We start from the raw sequence: 24,937 nt of genomic DNA on the forward strand, positions 1-24,937 counted from the left end.
CCACAATGTCCAGCGGCTCTGCAGTTTCGCTGCCATCCGAGTGGCATCTTTGAGGCTGCCCTGGGGCCTGTCTAGCCCAGGATTCACCTGCTCTGGGCTTCTGGCACCCCCTTAGCAGAGCCAGATTTAGAAGAAACAAAAACAAAACAAACGCCACAAAAAACCAATACCAAAAACAAACCAAAAAAATAGGATGCCCGGTTAAATTTGATTTTCAGATAAATAACAAATCATTTTTCAGTATGTCCCATGCAATCTTCAGGACATAGTTATACTTAAAAAGAAAAGTATTCATTGTTTGTTGGAAATTTAAATGTGACTGGGGGTCTTGTATATATATATATATTTTTTTTTTTGGCCATGCTGTGCAGCATGCGGGATCTTAGTTCCCTGACCAGGGATCGAACCCGTGCCCCCTGCAGTGGAAGCGTGGAAGTCCTCACCACTGGACCACCAGGGAATTCCCTGGGTGTCTTGCATTTTATCTGCTGGCACTGCCAGGACCCCACTGCTGGGTGCCTGCATCTCTCCAGTGGGGAGGCTCTTTCTTTTGCGTCTTGGGGAGTCCCTCCCAGCCCCCTCTTCTCTATCCGGCTGCTGCCTTGTGAAAACCCCTCCTGTCCTTAATTAGAATTTCTGGAAGCAGAAACCAGGAGGCCTTGATGTCTATGGTTTTCTCTAGCTCATTCCAGCACTGCTCCTCCAAGGGCCAAAGCAGAGAGCGGGCCACCGGCTTGATGGAGGGACTGCAGACACGAGGGGGTGGGGAATGAATCTATCAAAGTCGTGTCCCCTCACCTCTATATCCTGGCCCCAGCAAAGAAGACCTCGGGGGTCGACAGGGTGGGAGATGCAGGGCTCCCAGCCTGCCGGCCCACTTGGAGAAGGGAAGGCCGGGCAAGCTCAGTCATGCCTTGTCATTGGTGGGCAGATGGGTCAGCGCAGAGGCAGAAGGAGGCGCTGCCTGGTTCCCGGCCCTTCCGAGCACTTGCCAAGCCTCCCTCTCTTGTGGTGTGGCTGTTCTCACGTCCTCCGGTCTCTCTCTCTCTCTCTCTGTTCTAGAAGTAACTCTAAGGGAGGCAAGGTTTGTGTAAAGGTCTGTATGTGTTAGCTACTCCCATTTCATAGGTGGGCACACTGAGGCAGGGAAGGGGCAGCAACTGCACTGGGGCCACCCAGAGGGACGATGCAACTGGGGTCCGGTTCTCAGTTTCTGAGAATTTGCTGTGCAGTTACTTTTCTTTCCAAAGCCTTGGGAACTTTCCTATTTCTTAATTTCTTGCGTAGAGTTTTTTTTGTGTGTGTGTTTTTAAAAAATATTTATTTATTTTGCCTGCGCCAGGTCTTAGTTGCAGCACGAGGGATCTTTTAGTTGCGGCATGCAAACTCTTAGCTGAGGCATGCATGCGGGAATCTAGTTCCCTTACCAGGAATTGAACCGGGGTCCCCTGCATTGGGAGCACGGAGTCTTAACCACTAGACCACCAAGGAAGTCCCCTTACCTAGAGTTTTAATTTCGTAATCCTACACGTACAATGTCACATAAATGCATACGTAGGAAAACAGATGTTGGTGGGGGCCAGGGGGGTGGGGGGGGAGGTGGCGTTAATCCATCTTTTCCTTCTTGCTTAACTAGCTCCCTTCCACAATCTTCCCTGTCCCACCCTGTTTAGCCCTTGAGGACAATCTAGTCTTTATCTTTCCATATTTTCCTCCCTGGTCATGTAATCATGGAAATATACAGATTGTGCATATAGAGTGGTTTGGTTAACAGTTGTCTTACAAAAATGAAATCACAACTTACGTACTCTCCCACATCCTACTCCTTCTTAGTGGATCGCCAACCTTGTGGAAGTTCGTCCAGGCTCAGATATAGTGACTCTAACCCACGTGGGCAAAGCAGGGCCTGTTTTGGAAATAAAGTTTATCCGAACACAGCCCACACCCATCATTTACATATTGTCTGTGGCTGCTTTCATGCTCCAATGGCAGAAACCATCTGGTCTGCAAAGCCTGCAATATTTACTATTTGGCCCTTTATACAAAGATTTCCCCACCCCGACAATATATCTTTTCACTGGCTACACCGTGGCCCCCTGCAAATCTGGATGGACCAGTCCGGATTTGCAGTTTCCTTAGACCTGAACTCCTGGGTGGTGCTGGCTGCCTCTCCCCACTCTCAATTCCTCTGGTCATGGCTGAAGTCACCCCTTAAACAATCAAATTGCAGTGGTTCCCCTCTTGTTGAGTTTACAACGTCCTTTACTCTTCATAACTACCCTATGGGGTAGGTGCTGTTGGTACCCCACTTTACATAAGGAAATGGAGGCTCAGAGAGGTAGAGAAACTTGCCTGGGACACACAGCTGGCAAATAGAGTCAGGCCTAGAGTTGCCTCACCCAAAGCCCATGTGTTTACTCATTCTTCCTGCTTGGCCTGACCCACAGCTTGCTGACGGCAGGCCTCAGAGGACAGAGTGGCTGCTGGCTTTTTGTCCTCTGAGCTCAGGCGCCCCTGGGATGTAGCCTCATGGGTCTTGGAGGAGCACTGGAGTCTTGACTCCCTCCTTCCTCTCCTCCCCTGCAGGCTTTCTATTATGACCTGGACAAGGTGAGGGAAACTCCTGTCTGCACGTGGTAAGCAAGGTGGGCCGTGGCTGGGCCTGGCTGGATGAGAATAACGTCTTCGCTTGCATTCCATCCTCCTGGCCGTCCCATGGGAGGAATACTTGGGTTTCCTCCCCACTTTACAAATGGGGAAACTGAGGCTCAGTGATGCGCCTTCTTTAGGGATGGTGAGGGGCTGGCCTGGCATTGAGCGCAGCTCTGTGTATCAGTACCTGGAGGAGGGTGGCAGGGGCTGTGGGGGGAGTGTGGGCAGGCTACTTTTGAAGCATCTTCTCTTCTTCTGGGAGAAGCAAACACGCTCAGTGGAAAGGCACATTCGGAAGATGGAGTTTCACATCAGCAAGGTCAGCCTGGCTTCGGGGGTGTCTCTCGGCTTGCTGGGCCTCTGCTGGGTTAGCAGTGGCGGGGTGGAGGGAGGTTCTCTGGGTGCCCGGTGGCTGGAGAGAGCCGAGGAGAAGCAGGGCCTGCAGGGGCTGAGCCCTGAGATGGGGATCAGGGGGTTGGGGTTAGAGGGCTGGGAATGTTGAGTCCCACCACCTGATCATACAGATGGGATTGCAGAGGCCCAGAGAGGGACAGGGATTGGCCCAGGGTCGCACAGCAAGTGCCTTAACCTTTATATTCTGCAAACTCTTCCTTGAGCTTGCTCTACTCCCCCAGGAACCCAGTGGGTGGACAGAATATCACAAACCCACCTTTCCTGTTTCACAATTGAAAAATCGGGCAGGGAGAGGGGAAGCGATGCACCCACCCGCCCAGTTCACTAGTTTTTACTGTGCACCCGCTGGGTGCCAGCCTCTGCCAGGTGCTGGGGATGCGGAGTGGACGAGACAGACGTGGTCCTTGCTCCGCGGGTGCACATTCTACGGGGGTGGGACCGCCGGGGTGGGGTCGGCAGCTCGGGGGCGAGTGACTGGCAGGTTGGGGCCCCGCCCCTCGGCGTGGGCCACGCCCACTGGCCCGTGCGCCCCGCAGGTGGACGAACTCTACGAAGGCTACTGCATCCAGTGCCGCCTGCGCGACGGCGCCTCCAACATGCAGCGGGCCTTCTCCCGGTGCCCGCCGAGCCGCGCCTCCCGAGAGAGCCTGCAAGAGCTGGGCCGCAGCCTGCAGGAGTGCACCGAGGTGGGCGGCGGAGGCGGGCAGCGCCGCGAGGGTCGGGCCGGTCTTGGGGCTCCCTGGGCCCTGAGGAAGCCTCTCTCTCTCTGCCCGGGGGCCTCTGTCTGGCAGGGTCTGTGCGTCCCCCGTGGCCGAGCCCGGGGGCAGGCGGTGAGCCACCTTGTGTGGGGCTTTGCAGGACATGTGGCTCATCGAGGGGGCCCTGGAGGTTCACCTGGGCGAGTTCCACGTCAGGATGAAAGGTAACAGAACAGGGCTGAGAGTGGCTGGGCAGGTGCCAGCGTGGAGGGAGCATCAGGCCTTCTCCGGGACCCTGGGGCTTGCGCGGAGGGTTGGTCAGAATCCGGGGGGTCCAGGCCCAGCCCTCGTTTCCACACCTGTGACTTGTGACCTCGGGCAAGTCCTACCCCTCTCTGAGTTGAAAGTGAGGGCCCAGGCCTGTCCACTGTCATCATGATGGCCTACCCCCCCCACCCCCCCAAGCTGATACCCACCCTGTGATGGGGGGCTCCCCGTGTGAGGGCCTGTGACTCATGGGGCAGGGACAGAGGAGAGTGGAGAAGAGATTAGCCCGTCTCTGTGTTCCAGGCTTGGTGGGCTACGCACGCCTCTGTCCGGGAGACCAGTATGAGGTACAGCCACGCTCCGGGCGGGATCAATCCTCAGGGCTCCTCACCAGGCCTTTGGGGGTTGGGAGCTGCTGGCAACCAGGGCCCCAACTGGGTTTCTGTCCCCTCCCCGACCCAGTTGGCAGGGAGGGCCCCCAGGCAGGGGGCAAGGGGGGCGGCTGACCCCAACCTCCGTGGGCCTGGCCCACAGGTGCTCCTGCGCCTGGGCCGCCAGCGCTGGAAGCTGAGGGGCCGGATCGAGTCTGACGACAGCCAGACCTGGGACGAGGAGGAGAAGGCCTTCATCCCCACCCTGCACGAGAACTTCGAGATCAAGGTGGGTGGGGCTTAGGGGCGGGGCCTGGGCGCCAGGAGGTGGGGCTTGGCTCCGACACCACCCACAACTCCCCGTCCCCCCAGGTGACAGAGCTTCGGGGCCTGAGCTCACTGGCGGTGGGCACAGTGACCTGCGACATCACCGACTTCTTCACAACCCGGCCGCAGGTCATCGTGGTGGACATCACGGAGCTGGGCACCATCAAGCTGCAGCTGGAGGTGCTGTGGAAGTGAGTCGGGGTAGCCGCCTGCCCCTGCCCGGGGTCCCCTGCCCTGACAGGAGGCCGGCCCCAAACTCCCACCCAGAGAGGAGGGGGCGGGGTTGGGGGGAGGGGCTCGCCAGCGCCCCCTGGTGGCCTGACCGTGCCCTAGCATCCACCCTGGGCAGCCCTGCCCTCATCCTGCCCGCCAGACAGGCTGGGGCCCAGACCCTTCCCTGCAGCCCTGCCCACCCCACCGCCCCCGCCCCTCTGAGCTTTGATTCCCTTCTCACTTTTGACCGAGTGGCTGTTAAAGACCTGGCTGGGGACTTCCCTGGTGGTCCATTGGTTAAGACTCCACGCTCCCAATACAGGGGCCCCTGGTTGGATCCCCGGTCAGGGAAAAAGATCCCGCATGCCGCAGCTAAGAGCCCGCATGCCACAACTAAGAGCCCGCATGCCGCAACTAAGCGCCCGCATGCCGTAGCTAAGAGCCCGCATGCCGCAGCTAAGAGCCTGCATGCCGCAACTACGACCCGGTGCAGCCAAATAAATAAATATTAAAAAAATAAAATAAAGACCTGGGCTGGCCAGGACCCTTTCCAGCAGCCTCCTGGGCTGGGTTCCCGGGAGAAGCCTGCCTCTGCCCAGGAGGACTGGCTTTGCTGTGCCCACCTCATCCCCCGCTGACCCCTGCCACCCATCAGGCATAACGCCGAGCGGTCACCTTGAGTCCTCCCTGGGCCACAGCCCACAGCCCCATGGATGGGGGACACGCGTGAGAACGACCCCTGCCCAGGGTGGGGCTCTCCACCGTGCATGCCATTTCAGTGATCGCTGGTGGTTTCCACAGGTTTTGATTTTGGTAGCAGAGCTCTTTCTCCCAAATGAAACCTTGGGTTTCGAGGAAATTCCCTTCTCCTCATTCCGCAGGGCAGGTGCTGCAGGAGCAAAGGGGCTGAGATGCACTTCCTCTACTCTGGTGCTTCTTGTGACCAGTTGGGGCCAGTCTCTCCTTCCACCCTGGGGTGGGGTCCAAGCCGGGGTTACCGGAGCCACTGCTCTCTCCCCGGTGAGCTGGGTGAATTTGGACAAGTGACAGACACCCCAGCTTCAGTGTCCTCATTTGTCTAGCGGGGCTGAGCACACCTCTGAAGTGTACGGGGCAGGGGGCGGCCCAGCGCCATGCAGCCCCAAGCCGGGCAAGTCCAAGGACCCGGGTGTCCCGCTGGCCCGCAGCTGCCCTGGGCGGGCAGGAAGCGTGTCCAGGCAGTGCCTCTGAGCCTCAGGCCCTCGTGGCCGGGCTGGGCCCCAGATGTTGCGAGCTAGGCCTGTGTGCAGGGAGGCACGAGGCAGGGAGGGCAGGCGAGGGCCGGGCTGACGCGTCACTTCCTCACCGTGGATCTGCAGCCTTCCCTGTGACTGTGACTGGCGCCCCCTGACCGATGAGGAATCTGAGGGGGGCAGTGACGTGGCTAACCCAGAAGACGGCAGAACTGAGTGTCCACCTCTGGTCTGCTGAGCTTCTCGAAAGGCCTCTAAAGGGGGGTGTCATTCACCTGTGTGGCGGCCGAGTGCTGCCCCTCGCCATCTGGCTAAAGGCGCTCGGGGCAGCGGGCCTCTGAGAGACGTTGCCAAGAGGGTTGAGAACGTGGATTTGGAGTCCCTCGGCTGTGCCTGCCCCCCCTCCCCGCCCCCGCGAGCCTCCATCTCCTGGGTCCTGTCTGTGCTCCAGTGTCCTCCGGCCATCGATGACACCCTGGCCTCTGCTCTCCTCCAGCCCGTTTGATACCGAGAGCTTCCTGGTGTCGCCCAGCCCCACGGGCAAGTTCTCCGTGGGCAGCAGGAAGGGCTTCTTGTACAACTGGACACCCCCGAGCACGCCCAGCTTCCGGGAGAGATACTACCTGGTGAGTGAGCCTCACCGGGCAGGGATGCCGTGGTGGAGGTGGGGTCGGGAGTGGGGGGGGCTCCCCAGGGGCCAGCACGTGGGGCTGGACTAAGCAGCAGCAAGCTTTGGGCTCGGCCTCCCTTGTTTGGGGGTTATCCTGGGTGTTTTTCTGTACTTTTTCTTTCTCGCAGCCAACTCCTCCATTCTGGGGCCTCTGGACTTGGTTCTGGGCTTGGCTGGTTCTTCTGGATGCCTGGGATGGGGTTCTCTGGATGGTTCTACCACCCCAGCCATGACCTTGGCCTCCAGTCTGTTTTACCCTTTAGTATACGTTTCCAGTAGGTAATCCCTTGACATCCTATACAGTAAAATACCTCTTTCCTGTGACCTCCAGGGACCTGGGTCCCCTCCTTAGCACCAACTACTCTTGTCGCCTTCCTCCATATTCCTCCAGAGATACTCCGTGCCGTCTGGGAGCAGATGCATCTTCCCCAGCCTTTCTCCCACAGCAGCCCTTAACCTAGTGATGTACTGGACACTGTCATTCCCAGAGCGCTCCTCATTCTTTGTTTGCACTGTGCAGCATTCCACATTTGGCTAAAAATCGCACTTTATTTAATAAGATATTGAGGTTCGGTTATCTGCTGTTACCAACGACGGGGCTGTAAATAACCTGGTACACACATCATCCTGCATGTGTTCAAGTATCTTCCCAAAGCAGGTGCCCCAGTGAGGGTCCAGGGACAGAGACAAAAACAGGGACATTCTGTCAAGCCCAGAGGGAGGGTGATGCTGAGCTGGATGAACCTGTCTCCCGCCTCTGGACCTTAGGTGGGGAAGGCAGCTTTATATGCGCTGGGCAACTTGTGCATTTAGAGGAAACGTGATTGTCTGGCCAGGGTGGTCCCAGTGTACTTTGGTTAAAAAATCATCTATGGTTAAGAGCATGGACTCTGGAGCCAGATGGCCTGGGGTCCAAATTCTGTCTATGCCTTTCATCTGCTGTGTGACCTTGGGCAAGTCATTCAACCTCTCTGGACTTCGATTTCTGTATCAGAGAAATGAGAACAACAGCACCACCCTGATGGGGCTTTGTGAGGGTTAAAAGACTTAGTTAATGAGGAGTGCTTACAAGAATGCCTGGCAAAAACAGATGGTGCTGTCGGAACATCAACCATTATTATTGGTCTGGTTGGTGAGGAGGAGGGGTTCGGGTTTATGTCAGCTCGCCTGGATTAAAACTCTCACACTTTGATCCTCACCTGTGTGGCCTGAGGATGAGCCAGTGCCCACCCTCAGGGAGGTGTGGTGATGGTTAAATGAGGTCTGACTCAGAGACTGGGGCTGGAAAGGAGTGCGTTAGAGGGGTGATGAGGGATAAGGGCAGAGAGGCACCAGGCTCTTATCAGCACTTCTGGGCTGCCAGTCACCTTGGTGGACCTTAGTCATCCTGAGAATGTGGGTATGCAGAGCAAGGGGCTGTGGGGGAAGCCTTCTGGGGGCCTCGCTGTGATCCCTGGGGCAGCTGGTGAGGCTGCTCCTGCATCCCCCTCTCCAGTCTGTCCTGCAGCAGCCAGCACAGCAAGCCTTGCTGCTGGACAGGCCGAGGGCCACTTCCATCCTCAGCTGCCTGTCCGACGGTGACCTTCGGGGCCCTGGCCTGCGGAGCCAGAGTCAGGAGCTGCCTGAGATGGACTCCTTTAGCTCCGAGGACCCCCGAGACACTGAGACCAGCACAACAGCATCCACCTCGGACGTGGGCTTCCTGCCCTTGGCCATTGGCCCCAACACCTCCATTGAAGAGGGGGCCCAGGAGGACCCCCCACCCCTGGGCCTCCTGCCAGAGGTGTTCCACCTGGCGGAAGGCTCGTTTGTGGAGCAGCCTGGGTGGAGAAATTTGGGAGTAGAAAGGCTCGACCTGCCACGGGGCTCCGCCTTCCACAACCACGTGATCTCCGGAGGCCAGGAAGGCCACGATGAAGCAGAAACCGAGGATGGAGTGGATGGGCCCAGGGTGCCCCTCGAGAGGCCCCTGCAGGATGTCCTGGATTTACTGAGGTCCACGGACCCTGCCCCGCCCCAGCTCCGGGAGCTGGAGTACCAGGTCCTCAGCTTCAGGGACCGGCTGAAGGTACGTTTACTCTTTGCTGGGCGGAAGCCCTGCTTTGCTGATGGTGTGACGACTGGGAGTGAGATCTTGGGGCAGGGAGCCTGGGCCAGCATCCTGGCCTCACCACTGTGTAACCCAGGTGGGTGATGTCTCCTCTCTGGGCCTCAATCTGTTCATCAGTGCAATGGGTGTAACAACGGCTCTCAACGAGCTGGGAGGAGGATTATAAGAGGAAGTCGGGGCTCCGAGTGGATAACTTGCTCAACGTCCGGCCAGATCCCAGGCCCATCTCACATCTTCTGACCTGGGTGGGTGGGGCTGCAGCTCAGCTTTAAAATCCCCAATTTGGGGCATTCTCAGGGTCAGAGCTGGCACTGTGGAAGGCCCCTCACAGCCACACACCCCACACCAAAACTTCTCCACAGGGTCCATGCCAGGGGCTGTCCTTGGGTGGCTCTCAGAGGTGCTGGCCTGAGCAGATTATTCTGTTTTTTTGGTTTACATATACAGATGTACATAAGCTAAAATGTATACTTATATATATATATATATATATATATATACATACGGCACATATATACAGTATATATACATACAGCACTTACTTATACATCAGTGTTTTTTTGGCCGTGCCCCAAGGCTCGTGGGATCTTAGTTCCCCAACCAGGGATCGAACCCGTGCCCCCTGCAATGGAAGCGCGGAGTCCTAACCACTGGACCTCCAGGGAAGTCCCCATACATCAATTACTTTATGGAACCACTCTCTTTTGTGTTCAGTTCACTGGCACTGAAATAGTTTAACAGCTCTCTTCAAAATTCGTTTCTGTTATTCCAGCCCTGACCCCACCCCCAACATTACAGTTCAGCATAGGTGAAAGTTTAATTTTTCACTTATATCTAGTAACTTTAAAAACACGTTCGCTGTTTACCACTGCTGTGGTCTTTAAAAAGGACCTGCCAGAAAATTTCAGGAAAAAAATTTAAGAAGTAACGTCACCCTTTTTGTATTTCTTAGCAGCGTTAGTATGTAGAACCATTCGGGTCGGCATGCACGCAGCTTCTGTCACATACCTGTATTTTGAAATATACACTTTGCATAAACAACCTAAAGTAATACCACAATAGGACAATAATTTTAAACATCTTCGAGGAACTTTTTTTTTTTTTTTTTTTGGCAAACCAAGTTAGAACAATACAAATGATTATAGGCTATGGTGTTTAGTTTGACTTTTTCAAAAGAAATTATACACATAGGTATAGGTGTATAAATACACATATTTATATACATGTGTATATGTGAGGATTTAATTTTATACGTGTGTATATATATTTATATACGCACAATTAATTCTCACTATTCACAGATTCTGTTTTTGCGAATTCATCTACTTGCTAAAACTTGCTCGTGATGCCTTTGTGGTCATTCAGAGACACGTGCAAAGGGGCAAATAATTGGAGTCACCTGATGTGCAAGTTCCCAGCTGAGGCTGAAGGAGGTGACGCTCTTCCTTCTTTTCTCAGCTCATACTGTACCCAAGTGTCCTTTTCATCGAATATTTAGTGCTATGTTTTCCACATTTCTGTACTTATTTCTGGTGATTTCGCTGTTTGAAACAGCACCCAAGTGCCAGGCTGAGGTGTTGGCCAGTGTTCCTGACGTGCCTTATGGAGGAAATGTGTATGTTGGATAAGGTGTGTTCAGGCGTGAGTTAAAATGCCACTGACCTTAGGTTTAGTGTATCAGCGGTACAGTGTCTATATTAAATAAGACGTCTTTAAGCAGACACACAGAAAACAAGGTTACGTATGGATGGGTTGATGAAAATGTTGACCAGAGGCTCACGCCTCTGCATCTCCCCTGGGAGCAATGGTTCAGTTTCAAATCCAGAGGTCACGGTTTACACACCGTAACTATCGTGAATAACAAGAACTGACTCTGTGTGTGCGCATGCGCCTGTGCGTGCGCGTGCGCGCGCGCGCGCGTGTGTGTGTGTGTGTATATATATATATATATATATATATATACACACACTTTTTTTTTTTTTTATGGGGCAAGGAAATCTCTGCAATTAGTCTTATTCTTCTCTTGTTGCTCCAGGTTTTCTCTTTGGGCTCAACTTTCGGGAGCCCAGTTCTGGCTCTCGGGGCAGCGTCTACTTGGGCTATGCCTTCGGCGCACTTTGTGTGAGACGAGGCCCCTGGGGATGGGAATCAGCCACAGCGGACCCGCCACTGGGAGGCTCTGACGACTTGACACCCCCTCCCGCCGCCTCCCCCAGTCAGGGGCTGCCTTAAAACTCCTCTCCTCCCACGTCTCCCCGCGAGAGGAGACACCTGGAACCCAGAGGCTCACCTAGCAGCCTCTGGCCTGGGTTGTTGGGAGTTGTTTGGCCTGACCCACGCCGTATTTAAAAAATAATTTGGAATTCGTTGTCGATATTTAAAAACTGGGCAGCTCCCCACAAAGTCTAGATTTCCACTTTTTCTGGGAAAAGGGAACAATCTGGCAACCTCAGGCCTCACACTCCGGGTGGAAGGTGGCCCTCTTGGGGGAGGGCCCTGCTCTCCAGCTCTCTCCTGTCATTTGCCCTGTCCCTGTGGGTGTTTGTGACCGGTGAGGTTTTTCAGATCTGCCCTCCTTCCAGCTGTCATGCCAGACCTTGTCACAGGCTGTTCGGGAGGGACCTCGGGGACGTGTCCCCTTGCCTGTCCCTGACGAAGGGGATGGCAGCCCTGCTGAGGGACGGTGACCAGGACGCCGTTAGGGTGGGTGTACTGGGCGGGTGGCCGGGCTGCCCTGAGTTCCGGCTGTCCATCCGTCCGTCCGCAGCCCCGCGGAGCCCGCCGGGAGCACGCGTCCGCCGAGAGCCTGATGGAGTACATCCTGGAGAGCTTCTCCTTCCTCAGCGCCCACATCGCCCCGCATGAGCTGGCCCTGTTTGGGGGCTCCCAGGGTCCCCGGTGAGTGCGCCCGTCCCACCGCGGCCCTGGGGACCAGCCTCGGGGCCAGGGTCTCCCACAGCCCCGCCCTGATGTCTGTTTTCTCTATTGTGGCCCCGGCCCCACCCCGCACAGAGCAGGTCCTCGGTGGCCACTGAGTGAACGAGGACACCTCAGCCTGGCCCTGAGCCTCTGCTCCGAGCGATGGGCTTTGTTTTTTTTTTTTTTTAAATCTTAAAAAATAACAATAGCGCACTCAGTAGGACCTCTGACCTCCGCGGAGCAATTGCCCAAGCGACCCCGCTCCCTGTTCCTTCTGCACAAGCGCCCGCCCTCACCTGCGACACCAACTGCGTTCTCGGTGAAGCAGCTCCCACCTGCCCACTCGCACTGGCCTGAGCGCTTCTCCTGCCCCCAGAGCTCAGCAGCACAGAAGCGTGTGAACAGGCCACATTTCTCCTCTCTTCTCACGATCCCATGGGGAGGGTGTGGCATCTCCACCCCACTCAGGGCTCAGGCTCAGCCCCTGCCCGGAGCAGACACAGTGCTGGGTATGCTTGTGTCTCACTCACCCCTCGCGGCCCCGAGCTTGGGGTTCCTGCCCCCACTTTACAGATGAGTAAACTGAGACTACGGGAGGCTGACTTATCCAGGGTCACAGAGCTAGGAATTAGTTGGAACCTTAGGCTTCTGCAGCAAATTGCACACCCTGCAAGGTGCGGGGGGGCCCCCAATGCCATCCCAGCACCTGTTTTGAGTTGTTGCTACCTTTTGCTGCTTCTCCTTTTCTCTTAGTTTTCTCCTCAGTTTAAGTCCCTCTCCCTGGGACCTGGAGTTGGCCTCCCTGATCAGAGCTCTCCAGAGAGGGAGGGTTTCCTCTACCCTTGGAGGGAGCTGAACTGCTAACCGAATGGTCACCCAGTTCTTCTCAATTCAACTCAGAAAGGACAAGTCTCCACCTCCACCGCCATCGCTGAAAGCGTCGTCCAGGGAGCTCACGGCTGGTGCCCCAGAGCTGGACGTGCTGCTCACGGTTCACCTCCGAATCTGCAAAGTGCTGCTGCAGGTGGGTGAGGAATGGGGGAGGGTGGAGTGAGGTCGGGGTGGGGTGGCAGGTTCAAAGTGGGGGTGATGATGGTGGTGCTGGTGAATAGTCATGGGGTCCTTATACAGCCCAAGCTCTAAACCGAAGGCAGTGGTTGTGTCTCTCTCAGTGGCAGATGTCAGAACTCCAATCCAAACTGGCTCAACCGAAAGGAAATCTTTTGGCTCGTAGAATTGAAAGGCCCAGAGGTGGGCTTCAGGCCCAGCTGGATCCAGGGTTTCAAATGTCATCATGACTGAGTCTTTCCCTCTCTCAGCTCTGCTTTCCTGTGTTGGTTGGCTTCACTTTCTGGCAGGCTGGCTCCTTCTGGTGGCAAAGGTGGCTCCTGGCAGCTACAGCCTGCATCCTATCGTCTCTACCCCTTTGGCAAAGGAGGAATCCCCAGATAACAGTCAGGGAGCTACCATCGGGATAGAAGACAGGATGGGCACGGGGCAGGTGGGCGCCACAGTCATGGCGGTTGACCTCAGAGGGCATGTTCTGTGCTAACCTGGAGCATCATGGGTTGCTTCCCAGAAACTGGATTCTCCTAATTTGTCGAAGATGGTCCAGGAATGCCTTCTGGAAGAAGCTGCACAGCAAAAACAGATTCTGGAGACGCTTTCTGTGCTCGATTTTGAGAAGGTCAGCAAGGCGACATCCATTGAAGAGAGTAAGTACCTGTCCTCCATCCATGGGCTGCACGTGTGCGTGGCAGGAAGTGATGAGGATGAAAGCCCAGGGGGCCTCCTCTCCCTTCCAACACCCAGAGTTAAATGGAGCCCAGGGGACATGAGTGGGGGCCGTGTCTGGGATCAGACACACACCGTGGGGTGGGAAGGGAGGCCCGCTAGTCTCGGTCAGCTGTGTGACTCTGGGCAAACGATTCACCCCTCTGAGCCTCAGCTTCCCCATCTGTATAGGGGAGGCCGCTGGGCAGGTGTCAGTGAAGGAACCCCAGGACACATTCAAGGCATACAGTGTGCGGTCAGACAGTAGCTGTGACCCCAGTTCTGCCTCTGCCCCCTCCGTGGCACTTCCCCTTGTCCATAAGGAGAGGCTGGTGACAGCAGCAGCCCCAGGGTTGTCGTGAGGGCTGCAGGTGGTGACCCAGATGAGGTGCTCACGGCCGAAGCTGCTCGTCTCTGCGGGTCACGCTGGGACGTGGGAAAGGGACTCTGCGTTAGGCCAGGCCATCCCTCGCCTCTCCGACCTCTCAGGGCCTAGTGGAAGGACGTCTCTGGGCTTCCTCACTGCCTGCTCTTCCCCACCGCCAGTCAGGCTTCTGAGCCTGGGCTTTCAGTCATCCCGCAGGCCACGCGGAGGAAGGGGTGCCTGAAGCTGTGGAGAGGCTGCACGGAGCCCGGCGCGGTCCTGTCCTGCCCTGGTACAGTGCTGCTGGACCAGCTCAAGAAGACGTTCCTGCACAGAGTCAGAGGGAAATACCCGGGACAACTGGAAATAGGTAGCCCCCTGCCTGTCCCCACCCCCCTCGGAAATGCTTTGTGGATCCTCTGGGGCCTTCAGCATTGCCTCGGCGGGCCTCCCTGTAGCCCCGTCTGCACCTCTGCGCACGCCTTCTCGGCATGAAGTGGAGGCCCTTCTGAGCTTGACAACAGCCATCTCCTTTTCCTGGGGAGAGGAGGGAGGAGTCTGTGAAGCCGGGAAGCTGCAAACGTTAGTGGGCTCGTGCATCTTTCTGGGGACTGATGCCATGGCTTCCACCAGAAACTTAGAGGGGTTGAGAAGGAAACTTCATGGGAAGGTAGGCGGGACTTTACCTGCCCCATAGCGGTGTCTTGAATCTTGGCTGGACTCTTTCCCAGAGTGCAAAGCTGCAGCACTTTTCTCTGTTGACAACTGAAGGGCGACAGTCATACTCCAGGCAGTGGCTCTGGGCCTTAAGCAGTTCTAACCATCTGCATATTCCCAGGCCCCGGCTCTGTGATTCAGATTGAGGGGCGGGTGGGGCCCAGGGCACGTGGATGCACCGCAAGACTCCCAACTCGGGCCTGTGGGCCTCAGCTGGAGCACGCCCCGCGCAGGTGCCGGGGGCGCAGGGAGGGATACCCACCCACACGCCATCAGAGAGCTTTTAAAGTGACCCGGCCGTGGCCGGCTGAGCGGCGCCAAGGGGGCGGGGTCTCGGTCTCCCCTCACGCCTTGTCTGTGTGTCGCCTTGTCTGTGTGTCGCCAGTGTGCCGCAGGCTCCTGGAGCAGGTGGTCAGCTGCGGCGGGCTGCTGCCCGGAGCCGGGCTCCCTGAAGAACAGACCATCACCTGGTTCCAGTTTCACAGCTACCTGCGGAGGCAGAGTGTCTCCGACCTGGAGAAGCACTTCGCTCAGCTCACCAAGGAAGGTAGGGGCTGGGGCGGGGGGCACGTGGCCTCAAAGCAACACACTGACGACAAAGGAGTGTCCATCGTGGAGACCTCTGTCTCGGCTCGGCTCTAGGAGGCCAGTGTTTCAGAATCACTGTGTCTTTCTCCTCCAGCTGTTCTTTCGAGAACCAGATTTAATTAGATTCTGCATTCAGCTCACGTAGAAATGAGCTCCCAGGGCAGGAGGCTTTACGAAGCGCAGAGCAGAGGTCAGAACTGGACAGGAGGGCTATTGCTGGGCTGGCCGGAGTCCCTGAAGTATGGACCTGGGTTTTATTCATTTTCAGGGTGTATCTGATCCCTTGCTAGAAAGCCTTCCTGGAGATTCCAGGAAGCCCACGTTGAGACCAATCCAGACTGGGCCTTGGTGATCACACGGGCTTGTCCTGGGATTTGCTTCTCCCTGGCTAATGCACCAGCCACAGCTGTCCAGCCCAGCCGCAATCAGAGGGGACCCTGGGCCGCCTTTTTTCTGTCTCTTTTAGTAACACTCTTCGAGGAGCTGCAGTGCGTGGGCCAGGCCAAGACAGTCAGGAAGCTGCAGGGGAAGCGGCTGGGCCAGCTCCAGCCCCTGCCCCAGACGTTGAGGGCCTGGGCGCTGCTCCAGCTGGACGGGACCCCACGGGTGTGCAGGGCGGCCAGCGCTCGCTTGGCCAGCGCAGCCAGGAACAAGAGCTTTCGGGAAAAGGTAACGGTGTGGGAGGCGGCAGCCCCTGGCTGCAGGTGGGGGGAGGTGGAGGGAGGTAAGCTTCCTCTTGGAAAAACAGGGAGCAGTGAGTGACTGGGGGCTGCATCTGCGGCCGGTATTTTGATTTAGAGATGCTCCAGACATGAGCACAGCCTTCCGCATGCCCTCACCACTGGCAGCAGCCAGCCAGCCCTGGGGCGGGAGCTGGCGTTGCCAGGCGATCGATGGGTTAGCGGCATGCCGCGTGCTTACCACCTCATTCAGCTCAGTGTTTCTAAAGCACCTTACCTATTTGGTCTCCGAGATGTCACCTGCACGTAGAATGTCTCCTTCTTAGAATTCTGACAGTCACCCTCATTTACTTTCACCTAATGTGTGTGGCTGGCCGGTTCGTTGTGCTCGGTCCACTTGAAAACCGAGAGATTGGACCCCTCTGCCTTTTAGGTTCCTGAACACCCGTGACTCTTCTAGATTTCGGGTACCAGCCCCCGTGGTGGGAGAACGGCAATACTGGGGCCTTGGTCTCGGGCTCACCCAAGTGCCAGGCACATCCCCACTGACCCCTCTCCCGTGCTTAACAGCCCTTACAACAATTTTGCAAAGCAAGTGCCAGCTTTCTTTTCCAGCTGAACCCACTTGGCCATGGTCATGTGACTGACGGGGCGGGGTCCGAGCTGTGACTGGAGAAGAGTGACGAAGGGAAGAGATGCTTCTCCTTCTGGCCAAGGCAGCAGCCTCACCGAGGCTCCCTCTGTGTGTTCGCTTCTTCTGCTGTCCCCGCTGGACAGCGGGTTTCTCTGATTCAGCATTTTATCTAGATGGCAGTTTCGGAACGCATTTTGTAAACAGTCCTAGAGAAAAAGAGCTTTCTTATGTCATGACCCTCAGCCCAGGGGCCAGCGTTTTTAGATAAACGGAATGCCGTAGCCTACAGCTCGACACTGTGCACACATGCTGTCAGCATTTGGGGGATGAGCCGTGGGCACCGTGGACTTTGCTCTCACCAGCCCCCCATTCACAGCAACCTTATCTTCTAGGCTTTGCTCTTCTACACCAACGCCCTGACCGAGAATGATGCAAAACTCCAGGAAGCTGCGTGCGTGGCGCTAAAACATCTCAGGGTGAGTTTAACCCGTCCTTGGTGGGGATGGAGAGAAGCCTACTTGTGGTTAATGCTGAAGTTAGTTCATTTCAAAATGATTCCACTGGGACCGAGAGAAAGAAAATCACTGCCAGTGAAGAAGCACCGTAAAGAGCTGGTTGTAGAGGAACAGCCACCAGCTCCAGCAGCAGAAGCTCTGATGGCAGAGGCCCCTCGGAAACAGTGCCCGTTTGCTCTGGCTCGGTGTGAACAAGCAGGTGGCCCCAGAGACTCACTTTTGAGCTCTTGGATTATATGGTTTAATATCCTCAATGAAAAATGTTCTAAAAGCACAATAAGCTCATTGTAGGAAAAAAAGAGTGTAAAAATACAGAAATGCAAAAATTATCCATCCTAATTCTTGAGCATCTCTGTGCATAAAGCTTTAAAAATTTATATGGAATTCTGAATTACTTCCTTAGGCTAGACTTAGTGTTATCTCAGGGCCAGAGAATGCATCGATAAATGTTTTTGAGACTCGTGATGCAACACACCCATTTACACTCCCGAAAGCAGACAAGAGGGGATGCCCGTTTTACCTCAATCTCATCTTCATTTGTAACGCTTATTTAAAAAAAAAAAATCACTGCCATTTTGCTAGATGAAAAATGGTCCAACACAGACTAAATTCATTCTGGAATGAACCGACAGGAAATCCTACAAGGACCATCTGGTTATAATCAAATAACCAGTGAGAGTTAGGGTGCCCACCAGGGGGAGCTAAAGTGCACTCTGGTCCTTGGCCCTGGAGGTGATCAGGTGGTCAGCTGTGCCTGAACCAGGTCAGGCCTCCTCTCCTGGTCTGACCTGGAGGGTAGGGTTGGGAGAAGGAGACGGGGTAGAAGGGTCCACAGGAAAGCAGGTCTTCTCATTTCCAACACGGACCTTTCCGAAGGTGTCAGGATTGAAAACATGAGATGCTGCCAGTGGCACTTTGATGAACCTGAGGCCACAGGAGAAACCTGGAAGCCTTCAGAGAAGGAAGGGGCTGAAGCCGCAGAAACCATGCTAGGGCTGGTCCTGCAGGGTTTATAAAAGTGGATACCTGTTCTTTAAAATGCCCCCTAATGGTCCCCCTTTCCCCCAACCTCAAACAGGGCATCGAAAGCATCGATCAGATTGCCCGCCTGTGCCAGTCTGACTTGGAGGCCGTGCGAGCGGCAGCCCGGGAAACCACACTGTCATTTGGTAAAGTACAGCATCCAGCGTTTCGAAGTGCAATGGGGTTGCTGGGGCCCGTAGAAAGGTTGTGCCAGAGAGGCCACAGCCAGCTCTCAGAAAACGCAAAATAGCACACGGGACGGGCACCGTTAGCAACCTGTTTGCATTTGGCCAAGGCAGGTTTCCTTTATGGCTGAGGTGGCCGTTTACGATCCTTGGGAATGAAAGCCAGATGCAAGGCAGGATTAAGGTTCAGCGGGCTCTGTCTTGGACAAAGGGCAAGGCCCTGGGTCCACGTGAACCAGTCCCAAAGGCTCCCCACCCCCTGCCCTTTACAGCAGCACCGGAGGCCTAGGCGTCTGGAAGTACTTAGGCCACCTTGGCTCACCAGTGTAGAAAAGAGCGAGGTGGGGAGACAACCCAGTGACAGATGACCTTAATATTTCAGGTGAAAGAGGACGCTTAGCTTTTGAGAAGATGGACAAACTTTGCTCAGAACAAAGAGACGAAGCCTTTGGCCAGGAGGCAGATGTTGAAATCACAATATTTTAAAAAGCCTCAGCTAACGAGCCCAAATCCGGCACCTTTGTTTTTGCTGCTGCCCGGCCTCGACACAGGGAGGGCTTCGGGTGGAGGTACGCGGTGCGCTCTCCCAAAAGCGTGAACGGGCCGGAGCTGCTCCCAGACTCTGGGCCAGTTACGAAGCCCCAGGGCACAAGTGGGACTTCTGTATGGGAGCAGAACAAGGGGCTGCACGGCACTTAGAGGGCTGCACTTCAGTCAGTCAGCCTTCGGCTTTGAGAATCTGCCTGATCTTCCCCGGGGGCAGAGCCGGGTCGGTGCCAGGCAGCCACGCCACGAAGGGGCTGAGGCCCGGCAGGCGGAGGCCTGGAATCAGCAGGTCAGCTGGCGCAGCGCTTCTGGTTCACTAAAGACTGGGACCGAGGAGACAAGCAGACCGAGCACCCCTGCTGAGGACAGAACTCGGGTCGTTCCCACAGCAGCAGGTGTCACTGTGGGGAGGGCAGAGCCAGGGTTTCGACGGTTCGCCCCCTCAGCCCGAGCTGCAGCCCAAACGCCACAGGGGAGCCGGCTGGCGGCCTGCTGACCGTGGGCCTTATTTTCACTGTGGTTCCACAGCACAAAGGAAACAAGAACGTGCCGTCAGCCGAGAAGTCTTGAGTGCCATTTGCTTTGACCTCACTCATCAGAATGGAATCCATTTTCTGAAGCAAGTCAACTTAGGGTTTATTAAATAAATTGCTTCAGAAGCCATAAGCTAGTTTGAAGAAAGATTTTACTGAACATCATGTTTAAAGAAGGAAAATTAATTTCCTATTTAAAACCCAAACGTGTCCTGGGCTGTTTCAGGGTTAAGAATGTAGAGGTACCCTGGGGTCTGGATGTGGTATCAACAATGGCGTTGGAAAGCTCTGTAACTTAAACATGCTCATTTACATTTCCTGTATATATTCTGTGCTTTTCGGTTTAACTCAGTATTTATTTGCCTTGTCCATATGTTGTTTTCTGAAATTTCAATTAAAATAACTTTTTATTGGTGTTCCACTCTACCTGAAAAAAGTGGAGGGTAGTGGTTGTTTTCTGGAACATCCTGAGGGAAGAAGCCACCCCTCGTGTCCCTCAGTGCTCTCTTTCCAACGTGACATAGACGCAGGGGTAGAGGAGGGCGGCCTCAGGGCAGGGCCGCCCCTTGGACTCTCCCCGTGCTCTCTGAGGCTCCCAAGTGCCCTCTCCTTACAGACACCAGGCGACATGGCCCTTCTCTGGCCTTGGGCCCTATCTGACTTCTGCCCAGTTACATATTTAGTTATTTTTTTCCACATTGGCATTCCTCCTCTTCATGAAAGCTTAGATGTTTTTTGTTTTTTTTTTTTTTGTATCTGAAAACGATTGAGGCGACAACGGTGGGTGTGACACCACCACCCAGGTCCCCACTGTCCTCGCTGGGTGTTGTGTGGCCACATGACCACAGACTTTGTTTCTGGGTTCCATGGATCTTGCTGAGAGGCCACAGCATAAACAGTTTACTCAGCAGCCAGCTTTGAAACAGTCATAAAACCTTGAAGGATATAAGGGAATTCTTTGTAGTATTTCTGCAAGGTTGTGCAAGTCTGAAATTATTTCAGAACGAGAGGTCGAAAAATCACTTTAGGGGAGACTTACATTTAATTTTGTACACGAAAGGAAGACTACGCGAATTGTTTATACTTCACTGTTACCTCTCGGTGTCAGTCTCCACTGATGTGTCAGTTCCGCATCAAATGTGACTCGGCAGAGGTGCTGAGACGTGGCCACCGTTGCGTCTTACAGGCAGCCGGCTAAGGGACACACGTTCTTGAGGTTTGAGCAGTTCTTCAAACAACCTGTATAAATTCATTAAGTTATCCAAGGGCCCTAACACTTGAAAAGGTGAGTTTTGTTGTTGCTGCTGAAATGGGTTGAGGCCTGAAGCGCTGAGTAAACACCAGGGAGGGAAAATGCCCCCAGGCCAGAGGCACCCACGACTCCAGGAGGCCGCCGTCGTAATCCTCAGATGCGGAAAAACTATAACCCCTCTTGACTGACAACATCTGCTTCACATCAGCAGGGATGGAAAGAAACAGGAGTTGCCCAGCCTGGTTTAGGCCTATTAAGCAAAGAAATGGGAAGCACCCCAAAGCCAATGTTCTTTAGAAAAAATTTTTTATTGTTGCAACTAAAATGCAAACCCATCATTTATATGGCAAGTTGGAAAACTGTACAGTTTGACAGTTCTGTGAGGTCACAGAAGACCCTGAGACGCGCCCCCCCGCCCCCCCCATCATGCATCCACGTATACACACACCTGAAAAGGTATCATACCAAAACACCTCGCTCTTTTTGTTTGTTTTTATTTTTGTAAAAATGGTTTATTCTATGGCCATCGTAAAAAATAATGACCTGATGAGTAAATATTGGCTTAAGGCATATAGCAGAGCAGCTCGCTACTTCTCTAACATACGTGTGACAAGATGGAGAACCATCTGTTTTCCAAGGATAGGAGGTTAAACCAGTATATCCATTTTGAAATGCTACTATATATACACATCAAACTACTACGTACATATACAGGACTTAAAATAACAGACAAACAAGCCCAACTCAAAAATGCTTACAGCCTGGCACCTCAGTCTTATCCACACCTCACCAAGGCTCTGCGGGGCGATGCCTCAAATGTTCCCACCACAGAATTTCTCTGCACGAGCTTCTAACACGTGAAAGGCAAAATGTGAAAATGCTGGCAAAAGAGCAGCTCGTGAGCTATAGCTGCCTTTTTTTTTTTTCTTGTTAAAAAAGCCACTTAACGTGGAGGTCTTAAGTTCCCCTCGCAGGAAGAGTCGTGAGCACCATCAGTCCCCAGGGTTCAAGGGCAGCGGCAGACGCCTCTCTCAGCAAGGCCCCCGGACCTCAAGGGCCGCAGGCTGACTCGAAGGGACCGTCGTCCAGGCTGTTTCAAGAAGTGTGGTTTCCAACGGTCGCCTTGGCTCCAGATCACGGTCCGCTCAAGAAGAGTGTGAACTTGGCACAGTGGAGGCTGATCCCAAAGGTGTGTGTGTCGCGGGGGACCCTGCTTGTCTAAATGTCCAGAGCGTGAGGTGTGACTATGGCTTCCCATACCCTTGGAATGTCTGAGTTACAGTGGGGCCCAGCTGGACCAGGACAGGCTGCGCTTCACCAGGAAGTCACCAGGGTGTCGTGCCAGGATTAGGCAAATATCTGTTACTGGACATGGCTCCGCTGCCGAATGGCAATTATTTCAGCAACGGTCTTAGGAACCAGAGCCACGTAATGCTCAGCTCATGCAAAGGTAGACTGGACTTGTACACGGAGCGCATCAGTAAGCAGAGACCTAAGGATTTCAAGCACGTGGGATCTGATCGGGACACAAGACCGTACATGCCTCCTAATACACACAGGGAGAGCGGTGACTGAGATCGAGGTTCGAGCAGACAGCTGGGGAGGGGAGGAACCGGGACAAAGTAATCTCACGCCATGTGTCTTAAATAGCCAAGTGTTCATTATATATTATCCCCTTGTTCTATAAACATAGGCAAACCTCTTCTCGTGTTACCCAAAGAAATCACGACTGCTTACAACCGTCCTCCTTCCTAGTACTGGTCTGATGCAGCAGGCTCACGGCAAAGTCCTCCGTTCCCAGCGCTACCTGAGGGTTTATTATTGTACTTTTTGATAAAGCCCTTGGTGCAAGGCTGACATCAAAAAACTTTAATACATTATTGGTTTATGAAGATGCTAGTGCACTGTGGATGCCTTCAGGAGAAAAGAATTAAAAAATAAATATGGAGTGGAGAGGCTCACTACACGCTGTCTCCAGGGAGGGCCGCGGGAAGGATGTCGCTTGCCGCCTGCCAGGGACGTGCTGAGGGGGCACCACGCGAGGCACGCCCCTCCACCCGCACAGGCCGCCTTGCTCTGCGCCACCAGCCCAGTGCCCTCTGTGCCCTCCTCAAAAAATGGGTTGTGGGTCTGGTATTCAGAGGAAGGCGGCGGGGAGAAAAGTAGCAGGATGGAGGTGAGCCGCCTGCGGAGGGGGGCTTTAGTGCAGAACCGGCGTCCGTCGGGGCGCGGCGGGCTACGTTGTCCGACGGCCCTCTCGCCTACGGCGGCTGCCTGCTAGGCGGCTGCGGGCTCTATGAGCAGGGGTGGACCGTGGGTGGAGGCGGGTCAGATTGTGTGTGGCTGTTGAGCAGGAACTGGGATGAAACCAAACGCTTTCAGAGGAGCCCGGCCCCGCCCCTGCAGAGCTGCGGACTCGTGCAACACCTCGGCCGCCCTGGCCACTCCAGCCCCCGTGAAGGGGGTTTTGGTTATTATTATTATTATTATTATTTTTTACAACAGCTCCCCCTTCCCAAAATCACCCCCCGAGGAAAAAGCTGTCTGCACGTTGCTAAACCATCGGATGCACTCAAAGGTGGTTGCTTAGAAAGAGGTAAAATATTTAAAATCATTAAAAGAAAAAAAACGAAGTCTTGTGAAGTGATTTCCACGACCAGAGTTTTGAGGCTAATCCTCACTCTTCTTCTTAACTTTAACGGCGACACATTCTAACGTGTGGATTTCTACTGAAATGGCATTTATATTCCAAGCAAAGTGGAAACTGCTCCTTCTGGATCTCAGGGGCTGGGTGAAAAGCCGGAGGCCACCCTGTGGTGACCTCTGACCCTGAGGCAGGGGCCCTGAGGAGCCCTGTTTATGGGGACGGAGCAGTGGGGGCAGGACGTGCACGGCTGTAATGAGGGGGGCTGGTGGAGGAGTGGACAGCGGGACACCAGCGGGACACCTGAGCAAAAGCCGAAGCCGGGCTCTGTTTTCTAGAGACGCGGCCTTTTGTTCTTTTCCTTCTTAAAACGGGAGAGCTCGCAGGCACCGTCCCAGCTCGGTGCGCGCTCAGCAGAGGAAGCGCCTGAGCAAGACGGTGTCCGAAACCCTCAAACCCTCTCCTCCAAAGGACTTTACATTCGCAAAAGTGTGGGAGTCTTTCCCTGGGAAATCAAATAAAAATTGTGTATCTGGTTACACCACCTAAAGGTACAAGAAAGTTTTGTAAGTGCCTAGTCTTTTTTTTTTTTTCCAGAAATAACAAAAAGCTGCTTTTTATAAAGGTTAAAAACAACAATGTGTTGTAATTCTATTACTTTTTTTTCAAAAACAAATGAACAAAAAAAAAAAAAAAAAAGAGAGAGAGAGAGACACGTATTTGGCATTTTGTCTACTTACTCCTGAATAGGTTAAGGCCCTGAGATTAGACTCTTCTATTCTTGGGACCACAGGGCTCCTTAAGACCCCGGTGCATCAATCCTCAATTCTCTCTCGTTAGCCCTTCACAGTCCCAGACTTTGAAAACCTTTGATCTGTTTCTTCTGAGGCTGGCTCAGAGGCTCCCGCAGCACTGAGCGCTACCGCCGGGCTGGCGGCCAGGGCTTGCTGTACACGCGGTCTGGCCAGCACGTCCGTCAGTGAAAACATACCCTGTAGCAGAGGTACGCGCCGGCCGTGAGGACCGTGGCCACGCACACGTTGACCAGGAAGGGCTTCCAGTGAGTCGGCGCCTGGTCCTGCTCCTCCTTGGGCGGCGACAGCTCCCCCTGGGCAGGACCTGCCCCCACGACCCGCCTTCTGACTTCAGTGTCTTGACTCGCGCTGAGGAATGAGGGGGGCAGAGGCGGGTTACTCACTCGGCAAAACAATGGCAAGGATGCTATTATTCCCGGAGGAATTCTAGGAAAAAATGAGCCACGTGGAAGCAGAGCCTGCTGATGCCGACACTGGCCGGAGGCCCGCCTGTCACCGCCTCCCTCCCAGGGCCCGAGAGCAGGGCCAGGGTGGGGTTCCGGAGACCCGCGGACTCCTCGGTGACGGGGCTGGGTAAGGGTCTGAGGGGCAGTACAGCCCCTGGGGCCGCTTGCAGAATGTTCCCCTTCAGATCAGGGAAGGGAACAGTGCGGCCACAGGCTTCCTCTCCCTCCCCGGGGCCTGACAGACGCGGACACGCAGAGGCCTTTGTTGATGCTGACATGTGGACGCCACACATCTGCAGTGCTGACCCTCTGCCCTCCCTGCCTCACGCGCAGCCAGTCCTGCCAGCAG

General features: G+C 54.8%; 2 protein-coding genes across 4 annotated transcripts in view; one reads left to right on the forward strand and one right to left on the reverse strand.

Annotated features, from left to right (window-relative positions):
* The window catches only part of RIPOR3 (RIPOR family member 3), a 72,302-nt gene extending 52,453 nt beyond the window's left edge, over positions 1-19,849 (forward strand). The window contains exons 5-22 of the mRNA XM_007128030.3: positions 2,587-2,610; positions 2,918-2,971; positions 3,603-3,752; positions 3,925-3,988; positions 4,335-4,378; positions 4,566-4,691; positions 4,775-4,920; positions 6,671-6,800; positions 8,340-8,912; positions 11,722-11,852; positions 12,774-12,897; positions 13,453-13,588; positions 14,219-14,380; positions 15,113-15,274; positions 15,782-15,984; positions 17,022-17,105; positions 18,223-18,313; positions 18,735-19,849. Of these exons, the coding sequence (XP_007128092.2) occupies positions 2,587-2,610; positions 2,918-2,971; positions 3,603-3,752; positions 3,925-3,988; positions 4,335-4,378; positions 4,566-4,691; positions 4,775-4,920; positions 6,671-6,800; positions 8,340-8,912; positions 11,722-11,852; positions 12,774-12,897; positions 13,453-13,588; positions 14,219-14,380; positions 15,113-15,274; positions 15,782-15,984; positions 17,022-17,105; positions 18,223-18,313; positions 18,735-18,838 (2,508 nt within the window). The 3' untranslated portion in view covers positions 18,839-19,849. The remainder of the gene's footprint in view (positions 1-2,586; positions 2,611-2,917; positions 2,972-3,602; positions 3,753-3,924; positions 3,989-4,334; positions 4,379-4,565; positions 4,692-4,774; positions 4,921-6,670; positions 6,801-8,339; positions 8,913-11,721; positions 11,853-12,773; positions 12,898-13,452; positions 13,589-14,218; positions 14,381-15,112; positions 15,275-15,781; positions 15,985-17,021; positions 17,106-18,222; positions 18,314-18,734) is intronic.
* Positions 19,850-21,610: 1,761 nt separating this feature from the next.
* PTPN1 (protein tyrosine phosphatase non-receptor type 1) overlaps positions 21,611-24,937 on the reverse strand; it is a 67,030-nt gene continuing 63,703 nt past the window's right edge. For all 3 annotated transcript variants that reach the window (XM_028498449.2, XM_007128031.4, XM_007128032.4), the window contains one exon: positions 21,611-24,490. In XM_028498449.2, coding sequence (XP_028354250.1) covers positions 24,304-24,490 — 187 coding nt within the window. In that variant the 3' untranslated portion in view covers positions 21,611-24,303. The remainder of the gene's footprint in view (positions 24,491-24,937) is intronic.

Source organism: Physeter macrocephalus, chromosome 14 (genome assembly GCF_002837175.3).
Source record: "Physeter macrocephalus isolate SW-GA chromosome 14, ASM283717v5, whole genome shotgun sequence".
Taxonomy (NCBI): Eukaryota; Metazoa; Chordata; class Mammalia; order Artiodactyla; family Physeteridae; genus Physeter; species Physeter macrocephalus.